Here is a 26849-nt window from a genome sequence, read left to right as displayed (position 1 = left end):
CAAGAGACAGACAGTCCGGCGGACAAAGAAAATAATGATCGCATAACATCACATTGACTTTCAGTCAAGGTGAGATGAAAATGGAGTTTTCAATACAAGATACATTAAAACAATTATCACAGTGTAGGACTTTTCTTACCGGCTGGTTACGTAATTTAAGTTTTTTCACAGAAAATTTAACAAACTTTTAAATTTTTGAAATACTAAGACGTTACGCGCGATGTTCGTACCTCATTGGAAATTCGGTGTAGTTGGCAAGATGCAAGTCCAAAATATATAATTGTGTGATATCATATTCATTGCTATTGTACGTATTTTAAAAAATAACGATTTTTAAAATAAAAACGAAAAAAATAATTGTTGAAACTATGTTTTATGCCGCATGTGACAAGCTTCATTTTCAAAAAACGGCGATTTTTAGGTTGTCCCGCGTAACATATTTCATTTATTGTAACCACTTAACTATGATTTTCGTCAAAACTATTTAATATTTTGAAAAACGTTTTTTTCCATTATGAAACAGAATGGTTCATTCAGTCTTTGATGCATTTTTTATGACGTTATGAAGACGTCATAGAAAAAAAACGCGTTCCATACTACAAAGGCAAATTTGTCCCGCGGAAAAAAAAATTGGGATTCCAGATTTGAGAGTCAAAAAATATTTATCTAATGAAAAAAGTTTAGTATTTGTATTTACTAAATCAATGTTAATTTGCTTAATTTTATGAATTTAAAGACAAATATCCTGAAAAATGATATATGGTAATTTGTGAGCGATTTTTCAAAGGCTTACAAGTTTGTCGCACCGCCATTTTTTGACGTAAAAACGAACAACTCAAATTTACGTCAAATGTTTGCTTATCACTGCTCTTATAATGGTAGAATTTTATGATTTTTTAAAATGTTATTTTTCTTAAATTTTCAAAAAACTAATATACATCAATTTTCGATAAGTAGTTAAAAAGCACCGTCGATTTTGCGGAGTCTTACAAGAATGTCGCACTTGCTTAAAAACAACGTTTCAGTCGAATTTTCGGTTTGAACGTTACGAAATATTCGCGACGTTGTGTTACGCTTACATGTACGAACATCGCGCGTAACGCCTAAGGCTTTTCTACCTCAGGAATAGATTACCGTAGCTGTATTTGGTAAAAGTTTTTAGAATTTAGGTCCTCAATGCTTTTCAATTTCGTACTTTATTTCACCTTTTAAACTTTTTGGATTCGAGCGTCACTGGTGAGTCTTTTGTACACAAAACTCGCGTCCAGCTTTAATACAAAATTCAATCCTTGTATCTATGATGAGTTTATTTACAACCACTGGGTCGATGTAACTGCTGGTGTAGTTTTAATCCCCCGAGGGTATCACCAGCTCAGTAGTCAGCAAGTGCTGACATGAATTGTCATTGATATGGTCATATTTATAAATAAACTGTTTACAAAATTTTTAATTTTTTGAAATACTAAGGCTTTTCTATCTCAGGAAAAGATTACCCTAGCTGTATTTGGCAAAACTTTTAAGAATTTATGTCCTCAATGCTCTTCAACTTCGTACTTTATTTGGCCTTTTTAACTTTTTGGATTAGAGCGTCACTTATAAGTCTTTTGTAGATGAAACACGTGTCTGGCGTAAATACAAAATTTAATCCTGGTATCTATTATGAGTCTATTTATTAACTGTGCATTCTATGATAGAGTACAATACTGTTTATTAGGTTTTTCAGTTCAATACTATGTATTAAGTCTTTCCACTTTTCCATGGAAGAGCCTTTTTTTCTTTCATTAGATATGTTTTCTTACACTGTTTGGTTGTTTCACAAGATATATAAAAAAGAAGATGTGGTATGATTGCCAATGAGACAACTTTCCACAAAAGATCAAAATGATACAGACATTAACAACTGTAGGTCACCGTACGGCCTTCAACAATGAGCAAAGCCCATACCGCATAGTCAGCTATAAAAGGCCAGATAAGACAATGTAAAACAATTCAAACGAGAAAACTAACGGCCTTATTTATGTAAAAAAATGAACAAAAAACAAATATGTAACACATAAACAAACGACAACCACTGAATTACAGGCTCCTGACTTGGGACAGGCACATACTTAAATAATGTGGCGGGGTTAAACATATTAGCGGGATCCAAACCCTCCCCCTAACCTGGGACAGTGTTATAACAGTACAACATAAGAACGAACTATAAAAATGTTTAGATATTGAGTATATGATATGTCTAACAGTATATACGCTTTTATAAAGGAAACTGCTTAACCAAACACTTTCCTTTGAAATAGTTATCTCCTCAAACACTGGGTTTCTTGTGTTCACTTCACCTTTGCAACCATAAAAGATTATCACAAAATTATTTCCTCAAATTGATCATTAAATCCTAAAGATGTGGAGATCAACTTTGACCAAAGAGATCTGAAGATTCTATATGAGAGTAATTTCTCTTTCTGTATTCAACATATGTGATATTTAATGGTAACTCATAAATGCCGTGATAGAGAAAAAAAGAGGTTAAACAAAAAGGTTAAAAAATTGGTGAATATGAACCCCACCCCCCACCTGTATGGTGTTATAACTCATTTTTTATAAAGAGTAAACACCTAGATTATTCCGATTTGAGTACCTTGCTTCATGACTTTGAATATGAGATCAAGGTCACAGTTGAATATGATGGTTTAAAATTTGGAAACTTAATTTTTATACATGATAAAGATATCATGTTTTTAGCATAACCTTGAAAGATATATGACCTTGAAAGTTCAACTGTAGGTGACCTTTTGTAAAACCAAAGTAGCCATTTGATGCACTTATAACACTTTAAAGTACATAGAACCACCCATCAGTGTTAAGTTACCTATCATATCAAACTGGAAGTGTCATTTTTCAAACCGAAAGTAGGAACTTATCTCCCTTATTTCAAACAAAGTATACAGAAAAAATATAATTTTTAAATCAGTGACAAAATAGCTATTATCTTGACAGTTAAAATGAAGTTTTAAACTGAAATTTATTATTTTTCTATCAAAATATGTACAGTTGAGGTGGAGAGACCTTCAACTATATAGTTGGGTTTTTTTACGGCTACAGTGTTATTTAAGAATTGAATGATTTTAATGTGTTTTTTTTGTGGGGGTTTTAAAAGTGTTTATAAAAGTACAATTTGTATGAAGAGCAAAAGCACTTCATTCTATATAGTTTGCAGGGTCAACGCTTTTACAACCCTATCAAATGAACCTCATCATAGGGATTTTGATTATGTGATTACTTGACTGTTTTTATAGTGATAACTTGTTTCTATCAAACCAAATATTTCATGATTATTTGATAATCTATGACTGTATTTTTGCTTATTTGATTACCTTGTTTAAATAAATAATTAACGATTATGTGATTATATTTTGACAAAACATTTTTGATTTCACAGTCCACTCCGACTCCACTGAACATAGAAAATAATAGTGTGAGTAAGGGCATCCGTGTACTATGGACAGATTCTTGTATTTGTTCTGTTAAATATTTCATAGACTTGACATATTGCAAAGACATCTTGTTAATATAGACTATATGCTGCTCTCTAGATGTTTTTTTTGCTGTTCAATTTGTTAAATCACCTTAGTTTGCTGTCTCTTGTGATGAATCACCACATGTTTTATGCATGCTTAGTAACTTTATTTAAATGGATATTTGAAAATAAACACCAAAAAAGTAAGCATATTATATATTTATGACATATCAAGGGGAAACAATTAGTGATTAAATTTTGGATATATAGTTTGTAAAAAAAGTACTATATAAAATACATATTAATGAAACATCACAATGGGTGTGTCAGAACAGATGTAACAAAGAATTGGCCAATTTTTAAAGTATAGTAAACAGTGTTGAAAGCAAATAGCTCCAACCACATTCATAAAGTGACAAAATATAACATTTATGACAATGGCAGATACCAGATGAAGATAACATATTGCATATATACATAGTAGTTACTAAGGCTTATAAAATCATCAATTATTTCATCCATGGAACCCAAGCTCCATTATTATTCCTGGGGTTCCCTGCAGGGTCCTGGTGTGTGTTAAGTGGAGGCACCATAGTAGAATTATAATGAGAAATGATATCCATCATTTTTTTTACAACAACAGGATGCTGATCTGCAATATTATGAAATTCACAAGGATCAGAGGGAATGTGATATAAACATGGTTTCCTTTCTGGATCACAGTTCGTGCTGGCATTTGCTGGTACAGGACCACAGTCAATCTTTAATGGAGAAAACATGGAAAATTCCTTTGAATTCTGATTAGACACTGAAAAATATTTTATAACTTCATCAATATTATGCGAATCCATTTTATCATAATGATAAGTTTCACTATCCGTATCCACCTGCCACGGTGGATACCAGCCACCCCAAGTCTTACTTATTTTTCCGTATAAAAGTTTATAGTCTCCCTCTCTTAGTGCCCCTTTAGGTCCATAAGGGTCAATATTATGCAACATTCCTGTTCTTATACTTTTTGCATTGTTCGATAACATATCCCAAAGGTCATATCCATCCAGATCTTTCATTTGTTTAGGGTCACCACCAGCAGCTCTATATAATGTTGGTAACCAATCACAAACGTGAATCATCTGTTCTGCAGTATATCCTTGTTTCTGTAAGATTGGTGAATGCACAAACCCTGTTCCTCTAACTCCACCTTCCCACAATGTGGCCTTCACTCCCCTGAAGTTAAAAAAAATACTGAATTTAATGAAGAAGATCCAAATAGGTCTAGGGTTCACTATAAACTCTGTTCCAAGCATTTTAAGATGTATAAAGTTTTGCATTTTAGGAACTCCATAGATATATGTAGACATCAAATATTGACAAACTAAATTGAATGTGCAGGAGAATTATTATATTATTCAGCTTAAAATTATATAGTCGTTTGTATATCTTTTTAATATAAATATAAGAATCTACTTATTTCTCTCTTAATTTAAGATCATCTTAAATCAAAAGAATTTCTGGCACAGAACAAGCAGACAGACAGACAGACAGACAGACAGACATCTGCAATTCACACTTTTATTTACCTTTTTATATATATTTTGAACTATCAAACATACTGAAACTTTACCTTTTCCAGAATTCTTTCCTCAGTGATTACTGTTCTTACCCACAAAGGATTTATTCTTTCATAAAACTAAGGAGCTGATTCACTTTTTCAAGGGAATTCATTGTTTCAAACTAATCATATGATTAACATGTTTAGACCATTGCAGGAGAAAGAGTGTTGTTTGAAAAAAAAGTTGGCTTTCATATAAAAAAAACTCTACCATAAAACATAATCTTGAATAATGTTGTGCCTGATAGTAAAGTGTCTGGTTTTCTACAGGAATGATGACAGGCCATTAGTTTTCTCAGATAAAATTGTCATGTGCGGTGCCTTCTATATAGCTTGCTATGAGGTATGGATTTTGCTCATTAAAAGCCATACTGTGACCTATAGTTGCTAACTTCTACATCATTAGATTATTGTGAGTAGGATCTCTGGTGAAGAGTTGTCTTAAAAGCAATCATACACAGTCCTCAATATGTTTATAATAAATATAAACAAATGCTTCTTACACAATTGACCTATCATTGAGACACATAATATCACAAATAACACCTAAAGACATATTTGTTTTTTCTTTTTTAAAATGGGAAATCATTTCGGGTAAATGAAAATAAATTTATCTGACCAACCTGAGTGGAAAATTATTTGCTGCATTTCCATCAAATCCATTGGCTGGTCCTCCATTATCTGTTGTAAACAGGATTACAGAATTGTCATAGAGACCTTGTGACTTCAGAGCATCGACAACAGTCCCTACAGCATCATCCAAGGCAGATACCATTCCTATAGATTATATGAGTCATTTACAAGATAGATAATTATTAGCAATTAGTAAATTTTCCCTTTGATGGCCTGTGATGTTACTTACCTAATAATTTTTTTTATCATGGATAGGACTTGGTACTAAAATATTTAAGGCAATGATGCCACACAACAGTGTATCAACTTCATATATTTATTTCAATTCACTTCAATTTATAAATAAAATGCATGATTTTATTCATACAACTTGAACCAAACAACTATCCAAATGTTTTCTACATGTAAAAAATAGTTTTAAATTTTATCTTATAATCTAAAACAAAAAATATATTGTTAAAGACCAGAATGCCAATAAAAAGAGTAATTTCATTCTATTTTTTTTATAATGGCACCATCAGTTTGAATCTTGCTGATGAAGTCTGTATCAAAAACAAAAATGCATTTAATTCAGATATGTCAACCAATAGTTTGCTTTATAACATCCAACACTTGAATCTTTATATAAGTTGGTGAAATTAAAATAGTTCTCTGAATTTTTTAAGAAACTGAAATAGTTCAACTGCAGACCACAATGAGGACCCAAAATTCTAATGCAATTATTTTGTATCAATGGTTCTGATTGAATGACAGTTAGCGTAAAATTTTCTATCTCCTTGTCTGTAACTAAGGAAGCCGACATTTTGAATTACTGAATGTATTGACATGAAATTTCTACAATAATAAGCCGAAAAACTCACATGTTGCACCTAAAAATCTTATTTTATCAAATTTTATTACATTCTGAAGCAGCACAGAAGCCAGAACATTGGCGGATCCAGAGAGGGGGTTCTGGGGGTTGGAACCCCCCTTTTTTTTGGCCGATCAACGCATTTGAATGGGGACATATAGTTGGAACCCACCTTTTTTGAAATGGCTGGATCCGCCCCTGCAGAAAACGCCCAGTGTTTATGTTTGAAGCCGGAAGCATACCTATGACGTCACCTAGTGTAGGGACCAAAGAAGATCACATCTTTTCACGGAATTTTCTTTAATGAAGATTTTACACTGAAATAATGATTGAAATTTAATTATTAACTTGTTTGCATTAGAATATAGATAACTGTATTGTATTTGAAGCTTTGCAGACGTCCATCGGTAGTTTTACTGTCGCAATTACCCGTTTACCTGTCTCCGCTACGCGTCGCCAGGTAAACTAAATTTGCGACAGTAAAACTACCAATTGATGTCCTTAAAGCTTCAAATACAATACAGTTATCTCTTAAATGGACTGATTTGCAAAAAAGAAATATTCACATTACCACTTGGTCAACATTGAAGCAGGGTACAGGAGACATTATTTGTAAAAGTAAAACGGAAAACCTGTTAGTAATCAGATGGCTGATTTCAGATTAAATCCCTTTAAAATGTAATATGTACTAGAAAACCCGCAATATTGCAGATTCATGACTAAATAAAGTACCTATGCCTTATTTTAAGCATAGATTTTTAGTATTCTTATTGTCATCTAATAAAATTGTACTGATTATATTATAAGGTGCATAGTTTTCTCTGCTATCAAAATTTCAAGTAAATATAGATGTTTAGTGTCTTCCTTGATCATGCTGTATGCCTATAGGGACATTACTGTAAATCAAAAGGAGGTGGTGATGCAGTATGCAAGGAGAAAATAGTGCTACCAGAATTTCTTGCAGAATAACTTCATAAGACATACTGTATTTTACACATGCCTACCCCCACCCCCTTTTAAATCATAAAGGTTCATGATCTGCCCTAAAGATCTTTTTCTGCAATTTTGATATTCTTGAATAAGTTTTCAATTTTGCAAACTCAGGGGCCAAATTATTGCTCTTATCATACATCCTCCTTTGTTAATTTGTTTTATCAACAGTTCATGCAACATTGAATTTTTTAACACTCAGAAGTGTGAATTCCTATCATACCTGCATATGTCCTCCGTTTTGTGTTCTTGATATGAGGAAACCTTTTGATGTATTTCTGTGGAGCCTGTAATGGGTTTCCATCTGGAAGGTTACCGCTGTGCACTGCTTGGTAAGGTAAATACAAGAACAGCGGCTAGAAAAAATATTCAATTCTGTTATTCTTAGTTTATATGCTTTATGCTTGGTATCATAATTTATATATTTATTTGATCTGACAGTCTTGCATTTTTGTGCCTGTCCCAAGTCAGGAGCCTCTGGCCTTTGTTAGTCTTGTATTATTTTAATTTTAGTTTCTTGTGTACAATTTGGAAATTAGTATGGCGTTCATTATCACTGAACTAGTATATATTTGTTTAGGGGCCAGTTGAAGGACGCCTCCGGGTGCGGGAATTTCTCGCTACATTGAAGACCTGTTGGTGACCTTCTGATGTTGTTTTTTCTATGGTCGGGTTGTTGTCTCTTTGGCACATTCCCCATTTCCATTCTCAATTTTATTGCAATAAAATTATGATTTCATTGCTCTTCAATTTCATATTCAATTTGGCCTTTAAACTGTTGTGCTTCAAGCACCACAGAAACATGCTTCAGCAATAAACAAATTAAAAGCCTTGTATTTTTGATGAGGTTTAAAAATATTTTAATAAATATCAACATTACAAAAAGTTTTTATAATTAATATACATCTGTTTTTTAATCAAATATTTAAACTAATGATAACTCACACTGATTAAAATGCATTTAGGGACAAATTGTGTCTGTGCTTACATAATTTTACTTTTAATTAAAAAATACAATGTACATGTAATTGTGTATAAAATAACATGCATCTGATATGACAAAAGGGTGCAAGTGTAGTTGAGGAGTTAACCAGGAAAACAAAGCAGTGTTCTCCCCAGGATTTTTGGATAGCGCTGTGGTAAGCCCATAATTTTCGACAATTCTCAGTAACTATGTCGCTGCGCACAGTTTGTTTGTAATTGATTTGTGATGTGTTTTTCTTATGTCATGCTCATGTTTTCTCTTGTAATGATGTCCTCATCATGCTAATGGAAGTTACCCCTTTTTGTTAATGTTATTAAAATAAAATTGAGAATGGAAATGGGGAATGTGTCAAAGAGACAGCAACCTGACCATAGTTATTATCTGGATATAGAAGAAGAGTCTTTTTTTCTCTATTGTAAATTCATATAATCCTCATATTATCTGTGTATAAAACCCAAGGATAAGTCTTTTTTCCATAATGGGTCTATACCAGACTGCCTATGTGAAGATTTCTAAGCACTAACACCAAGAGGGGATGTTGCAGAACATGTAGGACTAACAATAAAGACATGAAAGACTAAAGTCATTGTCAGCTTCTGTGTTTGGTTTTGTCACCCATTATAGCAGCATTATTGACCTTACGATGTTTGACAGGAATTGACATTTTTTAGCATAATGATTTCTCATTTTATAATATTCAAATGGCTTCATCAAAGCTGGACATCGAGAAAGTGAATTTCTCAAGTCGTATCAGCTTGGGGTTTCATGTTTTTCTAATCATATCCTCTCAACTGTTTTCAAATGGTAAAATTGCTGACTAAACAATTATAAGTTCGAATAGGTGATAATTATTACTTAATGCTTTACTCATTTTCGGGGTTCGTATAGATAGAAAACCCGGCAAATAATTTGTAACAAACCCCTGTGTTTAATCGTTTTTAAAATCATCGTTTGTTCAAAGTTTGTAAAACAAGTTTGTGAGTGTCGTCGGGAAATGCGGTCAATTTATTTCATCTCATTTCATTCATATATGCCTTTACATATTCTTTTAATTAAAAAAATAGATGTCAATGTTGAAATCTTTGTTTATTTTGATGTTTCAAGTCACCATTTTGTAAAATTTATTAGACTGGTCCCACGGAGTTACTTAATACTACGATAATAATTCATTCAGAAATAGTAAACCAGTCGATCACGTGATCCGAAGTGAAAAATAAGCGGGAAATTTGAAAAAATTACAAAAAAAAATATAGCGACGCGCTTGCCTTGGATAGCGCTGCCGTCAGTGCAATAAAACAGCGGGAAATTGGGATAGCGCTGAAAATTGCAGCACTAAAACGGCCTGGGGAGAACACTGCAAGGCATATATGAATTAATTGGGAAATAAGTCATCTTGCTTGCTATTTCACGTGTAATAAATAGTTTTATTGGTGTATCAACAAATATTTATTCAATTGATCTTAAATACAGTACCTCAGATGGATTATGATTGTTGATTATGTTGACAGCTTCTTTTGTAAATATATCTGTTGAGTATTGTCCTATTGATGTATAATCTATTGTATCATTCCTCCAGAAATCATATCCAAAATAGTCCTACAAATAAAATCAGAGTTCAACTTAACATTAGTAAAATCAGAATTGATTACGTAGTGTAAATATATGCTTTAAATTTTGTATGTTTAAACAACTGAGAAACATTTTCAACTTATTCGACTTCATGATTTCATACATTGCATTGGAGTGTGTACTTGACATTTTTTGTCATCAGTAATGGAATTGATAAAATAAAGCTAACCAGGTGTGAAAATTTAAATTTCTATGGGATTATAAACCACTTACAGAAACAAAAAGACAAAACTTATGGGGGGTTATTACAAGTTATACTATGTGTGCTTTAATGCAAATATGGTTTAAAATATCTGCTGGGAAGAGCAGATGTATCAGATAAACATTTTAAATCTTTCCTGCCTTCAAGAAAATTAGAATACATGAGCAGCATATATTAACTACTGTTCTGTAATGTTATATGGATAGGAGCAAGAAGACGTTAAATGATTGAATATAAGAAAACAGATTAAAGATTAATTACTCATAAAAATTAAACACCCGCCAAAAAAAGAAAAGATATAAAAAAAATGGTCAAAATGCTACCTCACTGGTCAATATGCAGTGTTTAGGATGTTGTTTATGTATCATAACAGTATGGTCTATCCCTTTCAACAAAATTTCAGAATTCATTAGATTCTAAAATAGTGAAATAAGATAACACTACATCATGAGCAAATACTGTTATAAACATAAGAGCTACACACCTGAAAGACCTGTAATGAGATGAAGTGTAACACTACTTCCTTCCATGTCATTTTATTGAGGATTGTACGATTTACTTACAGGCGTTGCTTCTGAGCTGTGATCATAGTAGTCACCACATCCAAGGTAATATCCATAATGAGATTCAAATCCTCTATATAACGGAGTATATTCCTTACGGAAAAATCCTAAATGCCACTTTAAAAGTAAAATATATAGTATTAATACACACAAAATGGAGGTTTTGTGAGTAAGAAATGATAGTGTTTGTTTTGATGCATAAATAATGTATACCTAGTATATGTATATTTTTCTATGTTTTTTTCGAAATGAACTTTTTTAAGTCAAAATCAATAAAACTTGCAAGCTTGGAAAGTATTATATACTGTGGAGTCATTAATTTTCATATTGAGGAAAATAGTGTTTTGAACATTTGATAAGAGGTATGTATATTTAAACCAATAAATTAAAAACAAAATGATATCCCACAAATAATCTAATGAATCCACAGCATGTATAGCATATAACGCTTTCAGTAACTTAAGGGCATACGATACAGTTTTGATCCTGTATTTACAGTTTGATGAAAATTTCCATATAGGCTAGTTTTTGCCTGCTTAAATCAAATATGTAATAAAAAATATACCTTCATGTGCTACTTTTTGAGTTAAATGAGGTCGAAATTTTGTATATTTGCTCAAAATTCAGATTTGTGGCCGTATTTTCCCTTTCGAAAGAAAACCATAACTTTTTTGTTTTAAAAGATAAACACAAATTGTTTTTTGTTAGATAATTTGTAATTTTTGTTTTTTATAAGTATCCTAAAAAATTATGCATTTTTTTATTCAGAAATAACTCATATTTATCAAATGGTCATGAAATAAGAAAAAATCGTATTTTTTTTCTCTATATTTATCAAAATTAAAAAAATTCCTCTATTTACAGTTTTATACAATTTGGTCCACATAATCTCCCTACAAAATGAAACAAAATGTCGTTTTAAAAAATAGGGGTCCATGCACTTGTTTTCAAATTAAATCAGTTTGAATGATAAAAAATAGTCGAAAAATGCATCTTTTCCCGATATGTCATAGTTTGACGTCGCGAAAATAACATTTTACGTTAGCAACGTCATTACCTCCCCTGTAACTGTATCGTATGCCCTTACACAAGACTTTAAAGAATTATTTCTTTCTCTTTGGTTTCAAATATGTTGGAAAATGAAAATTTACATATATTTGACTAAAAAAAATTAGTGAAATGTAATTCATAAAGATACATAGATACATTAAAGAAGCAGTAATAATGTATAAAGATAACTTTAAGCAAACATCTTCCTATATCTATCTAAGCTGAATAAAAGAATTTGTTAAGTTTTTATTCTGAAGATATATAAAACTTTGAATTGAATTGAATATATTTATTATCTATTCACTAGCTAGAATTGGTTATTTTTTCTAAACTGATTGTAAACAGTATCATAATATGCAGTTGTGGCAGAGTCATATTTGATTGATATATTAAAATATGATATTGTTGATTATTAATTTTATTGCAGTGTTTGATAGTTTAGTTACTCATTGTTTCTATTTCTAGCACTATTGTTCTAGTATCATTCTCTTTTCCCTTTGGTGAACCTCTTTTCTGTCATATCATTTTGGAGGGAAAATTCTAACCTTTTGATTGGTCAATTTTCAGGCCATAGGCCTTACTATAGTTTTCATTGTTTCTGGTAGATTTAGACTGTAGACATATTGGAATGCAGTAAAAATTACCTGCTTGATATATTCAACTCTGACATTCATAATATTTATATTATACTTCTTGGATTTTCAATATTCTTATATTCAGGTCAGTTGATTAACCTTATTTCTAATTAACAAACTAATAGTATGTCATTTTAATACTTTGTGAAAGGATTGATTGTATGTATTGAATGGAGGAATATTTGGAGTATGAAAGAGTAAAAGATTAAATCATTTTATAAAAACACAGAGTCATATTAAACATTTTAATATAAAACATTCTAGTACTTTAAATATTATAAAGTTACAATAAAAGTAAAAGACAGATAACTTTGGTATTTGAATAATACGGAATTCTGAAACTACATATTTTAGATGTAGTTGTGTATTTTATTTAATTGGTGAAATAGTCCTGTCACTGGACTTATGAATGTTATATTTTTATTTATTCAGGATATGGATTAATACCTTGACAAATTGTCATATGAGTAGTGCTCAGATTTTATATACACGTACAGCACTGTGATGCTTCCAGATATTACACAGACCTATGTACCATATACATGGTAAGCATTGTGTTCTATGTTGTCTATTTGTAATGTCTGTGTTGTCTATGTTTTATTTAAGTAATTGTCTGTTTATGTGAAGTGTAGTTTATGTGATATATTTATGTTGGTCAGAATTTGTATACTTTGTATACAAATCTATTTAAAAATGGACAACTCATTAAGAGATTTGAGATGTATTATTATGAGATACATATTAATTATATTGTATTGGAAAGTTAACTAAAGAGTTAGATTTGTGTGTTTAAAGTACTTATTGTAGTATATAGATATTTAAGGAATAAGTATGAATTGTAGTTATTCCCCTTTGCCCATATGTTACATGTACTGTCTTGTCATGTGAATATTTATTATTTGTTATTATATGTTGTAGGGTCTAAATATTGTGTAATAAAGAAAAGAACCCTAGAACATCGTTAATGTTGTATTTGCCCAGAAAATACCCCGTTACACAGTATTTGCATTTTGTATAAATAAAAACAAAGGGGTTTCTCCTTCCTATTATTACCTGAACTTGCAAGACCCTCATAGGTAGACAAGGTCATTAAAAATAAAAGGGTTGTCCTATATGAATAATATAACAGACAGAGGTTTATCATAATTTACCTGCTTGTTCTTATTTCTTAACAAGAGCACATACCCAATAAATTAATATATACATGTATATCATATCTATTTTCAATTTCATATCATTTATTCTGACAAATTTTACTTAAAGTGCCATCACCTGTCTACAGATTGTTCTAAAAACAGTTCTACTTGAATGCTATAGAGGAAAAGTAGATTACAATAAAGGTACTACCTTGCCCACCATATGGGTCCTATAACCAAGTTGTTTTAACCATTGAGGCATAATGGTCAAGTTAAGAGGAAGACCATAAGGCTGTGAACCTACAATAACACCAGACTGAAGCCCTATAGAAATAAAATTATACATGGGGTTAGAGGTTAGAAGTATCAAAATATATAGTTCTAAGCAAAGCAAGTTCAAGCCTTAGTTTTAACACAAGAAACATTCTGTTAAGTACATAATTGCTACCTCCCCAACAACATAAATCATCAATGATGTTGATATTCATACAAACTCAATTTACCATAGTTGTATTTTCATAATTCAATACATGTAAATTCTCAAATATTTCTAAACACTGATTAAGGTGGTATATAAGACTACAGAGAGATAACTCTGTAAAATTCAGCTGAACATTTAATCAAGTTCTACGGTTAAGGAAATATTTAAGATTTCCAATGATCAAAATTAGTTTTTTGTCAAATTGCTATAGATACCATGAAATTTTACCAAGAAAAAGTGTGGTTCAAGTATTTTGAAATTTTTATATTTTTGTCAAAGGATCATAGTAAGTGTTTGTGTCAAATTTTATGAGAATTAAAAGAGGAAAATTTATTTTAGTCATGGTGTTTGGTACCACATTAATATGTTTCCCTCATCAAGAATATAATAGTTCTTTCACAATTGTTGCAAAGGTAGTAATTATTTGACAAGAATGTTGATTTGACAGGTTGAAAGTTCATGCTTTAGGGGTCATCCATAATTGTCAACCATTTTCCAAAGTGTACAAAACATACACTTTTTCAGACCCCTCACCCTCCCTCAAAAAGTATATACAACCATTTTCAGATTTCAAGACAATAATTAATCATTCTTAATAAAAAGAAGATCTAGTCTATTAGTGTTTAGTTTAATACAGAAATTGGCATTGAAAAGAAACTGCAACATATCTGACTGTTTTATTTGATGAAGAACAAAAAAAGCATACAAAAAAATGTTGATTTTTTAACCCCCTCTCCCCAAGTGTACGTTTTGTACACTTTAGAAAATGGTTGACAATTATGGATGACCCCTAATAAATGGCTACCTTTCCAACCATATGTGTCCTATATCCTAGTTTTTGTAACCACTCCGGCATGATAGAAACATTTAATGGTAAACCATAAGGTTCTGACCCCAAAATAACACTGTGTTGCAATCCTAAACACAAATAGAAAAGGCACCATCTTTATCATTCATAAATATTTAGCTACTCCACATACAAATCAAAGTGAAATTTTAATTAAAGCTTTCATATAAGAATGAGACCAGAAAAATTCAATTAAAGGCACAAGACTTCTTATTGCAATAACTGTAAAACACAAATACTATGTACAGCTTTTATCAACAGTTTATCAAATATTTATATCAACTTTCTGTTGCTTTACTGTATGAAATTATAAAGGGAGGACAAGGTACTTGGGTAAACTAGTTTTACTTGCTAATGTGATTGAACCAAGTCAAGAATTTCAACAGTGGCTCTGTTTTCTATTGAAAAATAAAGAGATATAAGGATATAAAATGACTTATACATATAAGTATGTGACCTATCTGGCTTACATTATAACATTTTCACATCACCTTCTATTTAAAACATTTATTTATTCAGAAGTTTTTTTCTTGTAATGGGAGATAATCCAATTAAAAATAATATGTCTTAGGCCACAACAAATGCAGTATGAGTCTTACTAAAGGTTATGTTAAATATATGTATCAAATATTTGGCTTCTCAAAATGTCTCTAGTAAAATTTGACAGTTGTTGCTCTTTAACTTTGACTGAATTTGTTTATGTATTCCTTTATTCTTCACTGTTGTCAGGGTTCTGTGATTTTGCATTTACCGGTACATGCTTTTAAACCATAGTTTTATATTTTAGATGTTTTTATATTGTAATGATGAAGTTAGGGCTTTAAAGGATTTACTCTTAACAACTCTGGGTTTAACTGCCTGCATATGACACACAGCAGGATTGTGATTATTCAGTATATCTCTATACATGTACCTGTATGGATGGGGTGTCTGCCTGACATTAAAGCCCCTCTGGTTGGAGTACATATAGGAGATACATAATAGTTCTTTAACAAGACACCTTTATATGCCAGTTCATCAAGGTGTGGTGTAGATATCTGATCTGAACCATGGAAACTGACATCATTCCATCCCTGTGAAGAAATTTAAATGTAAATTTTCATGAATTTCTTGGGTATAGGGCAACAACGAATTTTAATGTTCAACAAATTACAAATTTTCTAAATGAATAATGCAGACTTTACAAAAACAACAAAATTAAATATCCACAAAAATACTAGTTTTTCTTAATCCACAAAATTTGGAACCCACGAAAAATATATAAATCCACATTAGATTCAACGAACAGCATTTGGTCTCATGTATACTTTCTAACGACAACATTACCAAATCATCTGCTACAATGACAACAATATTAGGTCGTGAAGCAGCTTCTACTAAAAACACCAGAAATGTAAACAGGACAGTATGAATCACAGTTGTTTCAGTCATAATGTTGGAATTATCTTCTGCTATTTACAGTACATACATTATCTGAAATTAGACGGAAAATACTGTTTGATTGGTTCATTTAATACCAGTATCAACTCTAATACTAGTTTGATTGGTTCATTTAATACCAGTATCAACTCTCATACTACTCCTCCCAAGTGGCCAAAAAGGCTTTAAGTGTTAGAAGTAGATACTGTAAATTCAGAAATTATTGCGATGTTTTTATTAATGCGACAATGCAACAGGGTTATAATTGCAATAATTTAAACTTGCATTTTGAAATTTTGTATATGAATGAAACAGGATTATTTGCAATACCACAAAAATTAAAAACAAATTTTAGTCTTAAATGACAAAATTGCAATAATAAATGCATGCTATAATTTCTGAATTTACAATAGTAAACATCAGATCATCTATATTGTCATGTGACTGCAACCAATCACAACTCTCACGTGCACACAGTCATTTGCATAAAAAGAATCTCAATGTGATGGTTTAATTTAAGGTTCTTCCAAATGAGTAATATATGGTATGGTGTATAAATATGTTTAGAGCCTTATTAGTGTGAATTGATTCAAAACAAAACCAAAAAATATTGATCAAGATTTTTTTACTTTCAAAAATCACAATTATTATAGGTAAATTTCATAAATTGTGAATAACTTAATCCAAACATGATAAACCACATATTATATTATAAGTTCATTTTAAAAAAAATATGTAAATGACATTAAATATACCAGGTATGTTAGGTTGACTTTATCTTTGAAAATCTTTTTTTTAAGAAAATGCAATATGCCTATGCAGCCTACTAGTATTTAATTTTTATATTTAAATATTTAAAACTTACTCTTTACTTCGTTATACAATGCTTCTAATGTTGTTGAAATATGAACTATAAGTTTCTTTGTTTGTTTACATTAAGTGAATGACATGATGTTTCTTTCAAGAAAAAATCTATACCCATCACATGAACATAACTGTACAGACCATTAAAATCACATGATTAACGATCATGTGACAGATGCTATAGGATCACAATAATCAATAATTATTTTATCACTTCTTACTATATAAATGATACATATATCATATGTCAGGGACTCAGGATTTCTTTTTTTCTCTGTAGTTTACCATGTTTACAATAAACTAAATATATTCAGGTCAGAATACAAAAATAACTGATACAAACTGAGACATTATTCATTCCCTTTACCTTATCTGTGTTGCACATTTTTCATTCTCTTAATACTTTATCTGTGTTGCACACTATTCATTCCCTTTACTTTATCTGTGTTGCACATTATTCATTCCCTTTACTTTATCTGTGTTGCACATTATTCATTCCCTTTACTTTATCTGTGTTGCACATTATTCATTCCCTTTACTTTATCTGTGTTGCACATTATTCATTCCCTTAACTTTATCTGTGTTGCACATTATTCATTCCCTTAACTTTATCTGTGTTGCACATTTTTCATTCTCTTAATACTTTATCTGTGTTGCACAATATTCATTCCCTTTACTTTATCTGTGTTGCACATTATTAATTCCCTTTACTTTATCTGTGTTGCACATTATTCATTCCCTTTACTTTATCTGTGTTGCACAATATTCATTCCCTTTACTTTATCTTTGTTGCACATTATTCATTCCCTTTACTTTATCTGTGTTGCACATTATTATCTGTGTTGCACATTATTCATTCCCTTTACTTTATCTGTGTTGCACAATATTCATTCCCTTTACTTTATCTTTGTTGCACATTATTCATTCCCTTTACTTTATCTGTGTTGCACATTATTAATTCCCTTTACTTTATCTGTGTTGCACATTATTCATTCCCTTTACTTTATCTGTGTTGCACAATATTCATTCCCTTTACTTTATCTGTGTTGCACATTATTCATTCCCTTCACTTTATCTGTGTTGCACATTATTCATTCCCTTTACTTTATCTGTGTTGCACAATATTCATTCCCTTTACTTTATCTTTGTTGCACATTATTCATTCCCTTTACTTTATCTGTGTTGCACATTATTCATTCCCTTTACTTTATCTGTGTTGTACATTATTAATTCCCTTTACTTTATCTGTGTTGCACATTATTCATTCCCTTAACTTTATGTGTGTTGCACATTATTCATTCCCTTTACTTTATCTGTGTTGCACATTATTCATTCCCTTTACTTTATCTGTGTTGCACATTATTCATTTCCTTTACTTTGTCTGTGTTGCACATTATTCATTCCCTTTACTTTACCTGTGTTGCACATTATTAATTTCCACATTATTTCCTATGTTGTATACATGTTAATAAGGCCTAAATTAAAATATTGTTTGTTTCCCCAATCCCGACTCTGCCAAGCAAGGTGTGGGTAGGTAGGTAGGGAAATAATTTTATTTTTCCAAAAAGCTTGACATTATCGGAGGATCCAGCAAGCCTGAAAATCTAAAATGAATAAAATAATATTTCACTTAGTTTTGACAATAAAATTTTATGAGTAGCACCAATTTTGCAGGGTCGGTCGGGATTGGGGAAACAAACAATATTTTATTTTAGGCCTAACATATGTCCAGTCATCAATTAAACATATATATAATGTCATTATTCTGGCATATTATACACCTAAAAAATGTATGCATGTACTCAGTCCTGACCAATATGTGATTATATCTACATACATGTACATGAATTGGTTAAACGCTACCATATTATACAATACAGACAGTAGGCTATTGGTCAAAAACACCAACTTCAATTTAAAGAATACAACAAAACATCATGTAAAATTTAAAGCATCAATTTTTGTGTAACTTTCACTTTGTAAACTACATTGTAAGTTTATGTGACAATATCATTGATGGTATCAATAGACTTCTTCAGGTTAATATCAGCTGTAGTACATGTATTTCTCAGATAGGTTCTATAGTATATATATAAGTCTGTCATATGTCCATTGTCCTTGACCCTTTAATTCATTACAGAGAGTAAATATATTTCAAAATTAACTGTATTTTGTCAGTCTTAGGCCTTAATAAATAATAGGTTTGTTTGCCCAAACGCTACCTACCCAGAAAAAAAGCTGCCTACTCAAATTCTTTTATTGTCCTTATTTGAAGAAGTTTTTTTTATAATCAAACAGGCATGAAGACTAATAAACAGCTGATACTTCAATTTCTTTTTTTTGAAAAAAAAAAAAAGAAATTTCCTACCTATCTACCCACTGTCTCAACCTTTGGGTAGTGTTTGGGCAAACCAAAATATTTTTAAGTGTGGCCTTATCAAAGATATCAGAAATAGAAACTCATCAATTGGCCAAATGAATATTTGTTTGCTAGAACCATCTTTTGTTATATATTTTCACTGACACCATTGACAGTTTTTGTTGACCATCAAAACAAATGCAGCTCACTTTTTCTTCACAAGGTTGTTCATGTCACACTTTGTGAAAATATAAGACTGAAACCCAAAAACTTGTAAACAGTATCAGAAAATGAAAATAAGAAAATACATTCATGTGTTGTTTATTTCCCTAAATAAATCATGCTAACACAAATACATTAATTATTCATTTGACTATGATTCATTATAATGAACTGGTCTTTTTAACTGTTTGTATACCAGTATATTTTATATAAATACATGTATATTGTATGTGGACTTAATAATGTTGGAAGGACATTGTCAAGTTACTTATTACTTGAATAATAATAAATATCAACATTTACAGGTAGTACTGTAATAAAAATTAATGTCCCTCATAAGGGAGACAACTGAAAAAAAGGTCTCTAATTACAGGGTCAATTACGGGAATTGACAAATGGACTATTATTATGTTTAAATAATCTCCCCTTAATTTTCTCAAAAATTTACTTGTATAAGTGAATTTTTATTACAATCCGACAAACATTCTCAAGTTTTGAGTTGTAAAAACATGTCTTTAATAATTTTCCTAGCTTAGCTCAAATTCTTTTAATAGTGTTCAATGTTTCATCTCATTAATTCAACAAAGAAACTGATTGCACAAAGATCTTCAGTAATTGCACAAGGCCTTCAAAAATTGCTCCTTGGGGGCCTAATGTAAATGAGCAGTGTTCTGAAGATAACTGCAGACAAATTGGATGTTCATTGTCCATGAAATTACACTCAAATGATTAGTAAAGACATCTGCAAAGGACAGACAATTTAAAATTCAATTAGAGCTAAGAAATCCTAAGAATTTAAGAAAAGAAGAAAGGATGACTTTTTTACTTCTACGTGTATAGGGGGAAAAAATCTGAATGTCTAAGGGATATAACATATACATGTACATGTACTGTATCTTAATATATTTACCTATTTTGAAAGACATGTATAGTATCAAATTCATAAAAATACAAATTGTTTAGTCTCTAGGAGATCTTGTAAGATTTCCGTTGCTATTTTTGTTAAATAGGTGCAATTTGGGGCCGGGTCCGTTCGCACCCACTCATGTTCGCCCCCTGTCACTTTCGCACCCTACATTTTTGTACATGTTCGCACCCAAAGTCTGTTCGCAGCCAATTTTAATTGGTTTTGTGTTTAATACTATAGCTTTGTAATCAAGTTTTGGGAAGTGTATTCTTATATTTGTTGTCATTGTCTCCAAATAAAGTGAGACGACATTTTTTTTTGTGTTGAATAAATCTTAATCATGTTTTGGATAGAGTATTGTTAAAAAACATAATCCTTTCTAAATAAAGTCAACGTTTTATTTTTTGTTGAATAACTCTTAATCCTGTGTTGGTTAGTGTATTGCTATAACTTTGTTTCATTGACTTGTTTCAAAATAAAGTGAGATTCTAACTACGTTTTTTTTTTGTGTGTTGAATAAATTTTATCATGTTTTGGTTATAATAGAGTATTGCTATATTTTATTGTTTCAGATCAAAAGGACCAACCTGTTAAAAACAATTACCTTTTGTGCTTTTCATTTAAAATCTTGAATGTTTTACTTACACCAAAGCAATTTATAACAACAATCATGATTTTCCAATTATTCAACTGGAATTTGAATTAAAATTGGGCGTGAACGTGTAGAGTGCGAACGGACCTTGGGTACAAACATGCGAGGTGCGAACGTGTAGGGTGCGAAAGTGTATTGGGCGCGAACGAACTTGATACCCAATTTGGGTACCATTACGCTATGTCTTCTATAAAATATTTAAAAGAAACAAATAACAAAATCTAACGGATGAAATAGACCATGGATACCTGAACTGATTACTATTAAATTATAAATGTATTTGAATTTTATTATAAATACTGTATATATACACTGTGAATCCGGAAAAAAAATATGAATCCAGAGATGTTTTTCTTTATATTGATTTTGAAATTCAACTTTAACATACAAATGATGCTCATGAAAATCTTAAAATTGATGAAGAGACACATAACTCAAATTATTTTATTGTTTTATTGTAAAATATCACTGTTTTTCTTAGTGTTTGGTGCTTTTTGTGGTGTTTGGCAGTGTTCGGTGGTGAAAAAACCCAACAGGTAGAACCTCGCATTTCCCCCGTTTCTAAGCCTCATACAAAAATATTTCATATTTCAAGACACTATAGAGTGGGGTGCTCATTTTCGCCGGGGACACAATTTCGCCGTTTAAAGATTTTGAGGTGTAAAAACTTCAAAGGATGGCTGAAATGGAAGTAATGTACACGTAAATTATATTTTTATAACAAATATAATATTTTTTTAAACTAAGACAAAATTGCGGCTCCTACCGAAAATGACCGAAAAACGGACAACGATTTTCGGACAATTTCCTGAATAAAAAACACGATTTCAAAGAAGTATTTCTAAGTAAATATTTGACTGAATGCCCTAATTTTGAATTCTTTATACCGTTGAAATGTCTGCTATTCATCTATAATGCAATTGATTTGATAAAAATTGTTAAAAGCTGCGGTTATTTGGTTTTAAATAGATGTGTAAAAACGGCGAATATGTGTCCCCCATTGACAAAGCATCCGGAAATTTCAAACACCCTTTAATCTAACTTTTCAGATGATTTTCTTAAAACAAACCGGTTTTCAAGCTTAAGTATATTTTGCATTTGAAGTTATCTTTATACAGAAATATCAGTATACTTCAAAAACATTTAGACCTGAATATAAACTGTAGAAAACATGGAAAGATGTGGTATCCGGTCGTTCCGGCCCCAAACCGATCCAGCCCCAAGTCAATCCGGCCCCAAGTCGATCCGGCCCAAGTCGATCCGTCCCACGTCGATCCTGCCCCAAGTCGATCCGGCCCCATTATAAAATATGAATAAACTATATTGATTTTGGAGGAATTTTGTCATGGCGATTTTTATTATATTTAGTTCACACACAGAATAGCTAAACAAATATTTACAGTCCAATGGAACCTATAAAATTTAACTCATCATAATGACTTGTTTAATCAAATCATTAGTGAGGCCCCTCATGGGGGGGGGGGGGGGTCCTAGTAATCACATAATCACCATTTTTTTGCCAATATAATCACATAATCATTAAATATTTGCTTATCTTTAGTAATCAAATAATCATAAACTAAAAATACAGTCCTAGGTAATCAAATAATCATGAAATATTTGGCTTAATAATCAAATAATCATTAAAAAAACGGCCAAGTAATCACATAATCAAAAACCCCATGAGGGCCCTCATTAGTCTATTGGTTTGTTTATTCAACAATTGTCTGATGATTGTGAACTAAGGTAATGTCACTCGTTATCACTTAATTCAATCAAATCCTGATTAATTAAAGTCACGTAATCAACAAGGACGTTGCGCACGATATTGGTGTCACTTTGGAAATATGGGTTAGAAGGCGGGTTATTCAAATCCAAGCTCTTATCCTATACAATAAATATCCATGTTATGCATATCATTCGAAAGGAAATAAACCACAGAAATCAATAACATAGATGATTTTGTGCTTTGTCTATTTTTTAATGAAAAACTTTGCTCATTTCGATGCCTATAACGTCATTTCAACGGTGTCCCGCTGTTACAATTTTGTTTTATGTGAGTCTTTAAAATCCCAGTGCGGATTCATTAGTAAGTAGAATTGCTAAAAATTTTGCAATTGTTTTGTATACATTTAACCTAAAATGAAGTAACAGACGTTTTTGATTTTAAGAGAAGGAAGGTCGTCAAAAGAGTTTAAATAAAAAAGAGAAAAAATGTCCCAATTAGATGCTTAACCCGTAATTTTTTTTCCTGTCTTCACTTTCATAAGATATTATGGACGAAAATGGATTTTAATAATATCAGAAAAATTATACATGTCCCGAAGAAGCTATCTGAAGTCATCATTAAGTAACTGCAGTCTTATTTTAACATGATGCACATTTTGTAAAGTTTTTTCTGTTAGAGATTTTTGAAATAATGATATAGTAAACATTTTCCATAAAATCGGGATTGATGTTAAGATTGTGGACTTACTTATACGTAAAAATAAATCATATGAATTGTAATGTAATTATAAGTCACTGTTTAAGAAAAATTAAATAAAACCAAATTCTTGGAATTTTATATTAACGTTATAGTATAATAGTCTCAGGATTAAAGTGTTGATAAAATAAGATTATGAAAAGAAAAATAGCTTGCGATATACTACCTACATCTTTCACATAATCAAAGACATATCAAGAAGCATTTGAACATTTATTGAGGGAGCGAAATTACCAAATTACAACAAACATATGCAAACGTGTAATTGGGAAAAAGAGACAGAAACAAGAACGAAATATTTACAATTTCACTAGCAAAGATAGGAGACGTCTTCTGGCAGTAGTGAGCAGGGGACAACAGTTATATACATGTTATGATTGACATTTCATTACATTTGTACAAATGGCTAATGGAAGAGGTCTTAAATGATAAATGAAAAATAACATGACTTGGATGGAGAGTTCTCTCATTTACACTCATACCACATCTTCTTATATCTATTCACCTGTAATTTACCTGTAAAAAAAAATCGGCGCAAATGAAAAAAATAATCGGCGCAAATGAAAGAAAAAATCGGCGCAAATGAAATGCAGATCGGCGCAAATGCAAAACGCCGTTATAGTTGTCGAGGTCTAACATGTTGGTCACATATCACACAAGGAAAAGCCATTGTGATATTAAATATCAAACGCATTTTGTCCTCTCTTTTACAGAAAGGATTCGGCAAATCAAACAACATTTCTCAATTTGAGAAATTTTAAGAACTTAAAAGAAAAATAAAGTGTTGATGTATCAGCTTGGGAATCGGCTTGTACACAAGATGAAAGACTTGTCAGGACCCCAGTCAATAGAGAGAAAGTGATAATTTAATACTGCTCAGCTGATTAATGTTGATGTCTGAATTCTTTTATATACGTTTTAATATAATTATACCCAATAATCTTGAAAACTTGTAATAAAAACATAATCAATCTAGTTCTTTTATACTCATCTAAAGAAAATATTTTTCAAAGGCCTTTTTTTTATTTTTTTTTTATCGTACACCTTTCATATTATAATAAAAATCATACACATTTATGAATTACAATTAATATATATCTTTATTTTTGTTCCTTATAAAAATATTTTTATTTGGGCCGGATCGACTTAACATTTGGGCCGGATCGACGTGGGGCCGGATCGACGTGGGACGGATCGACTTGGGCCGGATCGACGTGGGGCCGGATCGACCCGAAAGCGAAAGATGTGGCGAAAATGAGCACCCCACTCTACGTATATTGTCTAAATATAATACCTAATAAATAAACATATTCATCTAAAAAAAATCAAAATCTCCCTTTTTAGTGCAAATACTGTTTTCTCAGGTGATTGACGTTCTCTAAATACAACAACTTTTGTTTTTGTAGCTTCATTTCAAGTTGACAATTTCAGTGACAATTTATAAAGGGGAACGGAGCGAACGTATAAGGTGGGATTACACTAAAGACCTGAAAGTGGACCTGAACACACCTAAAAAGACCTGAAAGCATACAACTAATAAAAATTATTCAAATTGCAATAACTTTTTTATAATTGGATGAAATTTCTTCAAGTTGGAATTTTATTAATTGTAAATATCCATATTTCTTTAAAATTTAAATGTTTTAAAGTAAAAACAAATTTGTAAGCCAAAAGTTGGACCTGAACGGAGAAATGAAAGACCTGAAGGGACCTGAAAATCTATGGTCGGACTAATTCTAACTTCAATTACTTTTTTAGTATTCAGTGGATATCTTTCAACTTTTGATTTTATGAAACAAAAAGTTCAATATAATGATAATATAAAAAAAAATAATGAAAAATTTCAGGTCCACTTCCAGGTCTTCAGTGTAACCCTATAAGGTGTCAATATCCATATCTGTATAAGTCCTCCATCAAAGGAGCACTTAAAATATATAATAACATATCAGAAGTTATATTATGATAGCCATTCTATATATAGTTTGTTACGAAAATGTATAATCCACCTTTTCTACATCTGATTTGCCTGTACTAAGTCAGGAATAATATATGACAGTTGTTATCTATTCGTTTGTCTTTGGTGTGTTTCAGCTTTTGATTTTGCAATTTGCTTAGGCAGCAACCATTTGATTTTCTGGGGGGGGGGGGGGGGGGCTATGGTTTTTTTTTCTGGACAAATTTTTTTTTTCGCCTATGGCGAAAAATAATCTATTTTTTTCGCGACAAGTCGAAAACAATTTTTTTTCTTTCAATTTTAGCATTACATATAGTGGCAGCTGAGGGTGAAACAAACAATTTTTTTTTCTCAGAATCAAAAACAAATTATTTTTTTCTCCAAAAACTGGAAACAAACTTTTTTTTCCAAAAAAAACCATAGCCCCCCCAGAAAATCAAATGGTTGCTGCCTTATTAGAGATTTCCGTTTAGAACTTTCATCGAAACTCGGTACTTTTGTTATCATAGTTTACTTTTTAATAAAGGATGGGTAGTAGCTGCAAGCTCTTGAATATCGAATGAGTTTAGATGTAGGCCGGCTAAGTTGGAATATTGCTTCAAAGGTAAGGGGAAATTGAAAAGTCTAAAAAGTGGCGGATCAAGTCTTTAATTTCTAGTTTTGGTGATATATTAATGGAATAAAATCAGAAAAGTTTGGATTGTTCTTGGAATCAGGTCTAATCTCCAATGGATTTAACTAAGTTAAACCCTCAATGAATTGGAACCCTTCACACTGTGGAGTTTGGGGTAATGAACAATCCGATAAATTAGCAAAGCATGGCGCTGAACAACAACAGGAAGAAAACCCAGTGTACTTCA

At 31.2% G+C, this 26849-nt stretch overlaps 1 protein-coding gene and 1 long non-coding RNA gene across 5 annotated transcripts; one reads left to right on the top strand and one right to left on the bottom strand.

Moving 5' to 3' along the window:
* Nucleotides 1-1653: 1653 nt before the first annotated feature.
* On the bottom strand, nt 1654-25487 carry LOC143064134 (arylsulfatase J-like). Of its 4 annotated transcripts, none has more exons than XM_076236755.1 (9): nt 25330-25487; nt 16454-16600; nt 16041-16200; nt 15086-15198; nt 10979-11095; nt 10058-10180; nt 7823-7955; nt 5750-5903; nt 1654-4741 (listed from the first exon to the last, which is right to left on the bottom strand). In XM_076236755.1, exons 2-9 carry the CDS (start codon nt 16556-16558, stop codon nt 4024-4026), a joined length of 1623 nt encoding a protein of 540 aa, XP_076092870.1. In that variant the 5' UTR covers nt 16559-16600; nt 25330-25487; the 3' UTR covers nt 1654-4023. The 4 variants fall into 4 exon arrangements, with proteins under 4 accessions (XP_076092870.1, XP_076092867.1, XP_076092868.1 ...); XM_076236752.1 differs by lacking the exon at nt 15086-15198 and adding an exon at nt 14011-14123 and having other exon boundaries at nt 25330-25486; XM_076236753.1 differs by lacking the exon at nt 15086-15198 and adding an exon at nt 14011-14123 and having other exon boundaries at nt 25334-25486.
* Nucleotides 12614-13662, top strand: LOC143064135 (uncharacterized). Its single transcript, XR_012975188.1, has 3 exons — nt 12614-12748; nt 13096-13208; nt 13582-13662. It is a non-coding gene; the product is annotated as an uncharacterized LOC143064135 (long non-coding RNA).
* Nucleotides 25488-26849: the final 1362 nt, after the last annotated feature.

The sequence above is a fragment of the Mytilus galloprovincialis genome, chromosome 2 (genome assembly GCF_965363235.1).
Source record: "Mytilus galloprovincialis chromosome 2, xbMytGall1.hap1.1, whole genome shotgun sequence".
Classification (NCBI taxonomy): domain Eukaryota; kingdom Metazoa; phylum Mollusca; class Bivalvia; order Mytilida; family Mytilidae; genus Mytilus; species Mytilus galloprovincialis.
This window is presented reverse-complemented; position numbering and strand designations above follow the sequence as displayed.

What these genes read in the sequence shown, in the direction of transcription:
- LOC143064134 (XM_076236755.1), bottom strand. Translation starts at nt 16,558, where the DNA reads ATGACTGAAACAACTGTGATTCATACTGTCCTGTTTACATTTCTGGTG. An exon ending in CAGACACCCCATCCATACAG is followed by an intron (nt 15,199 to 16,040) that starts GTACATGTATAG and finishes ATTTGTGTTTAG; the next exon opens with GATTGCAACACAGTGTTATT. An exon ending in ACAGCTCAGAAGCAACGCCT is followed by an intron (nt 10,181 to 10,978) that starts GTAAGTAAATCG and finishes TTTTATTTGTAG; the next exon opens with GACTATTTTGGATATGATTT.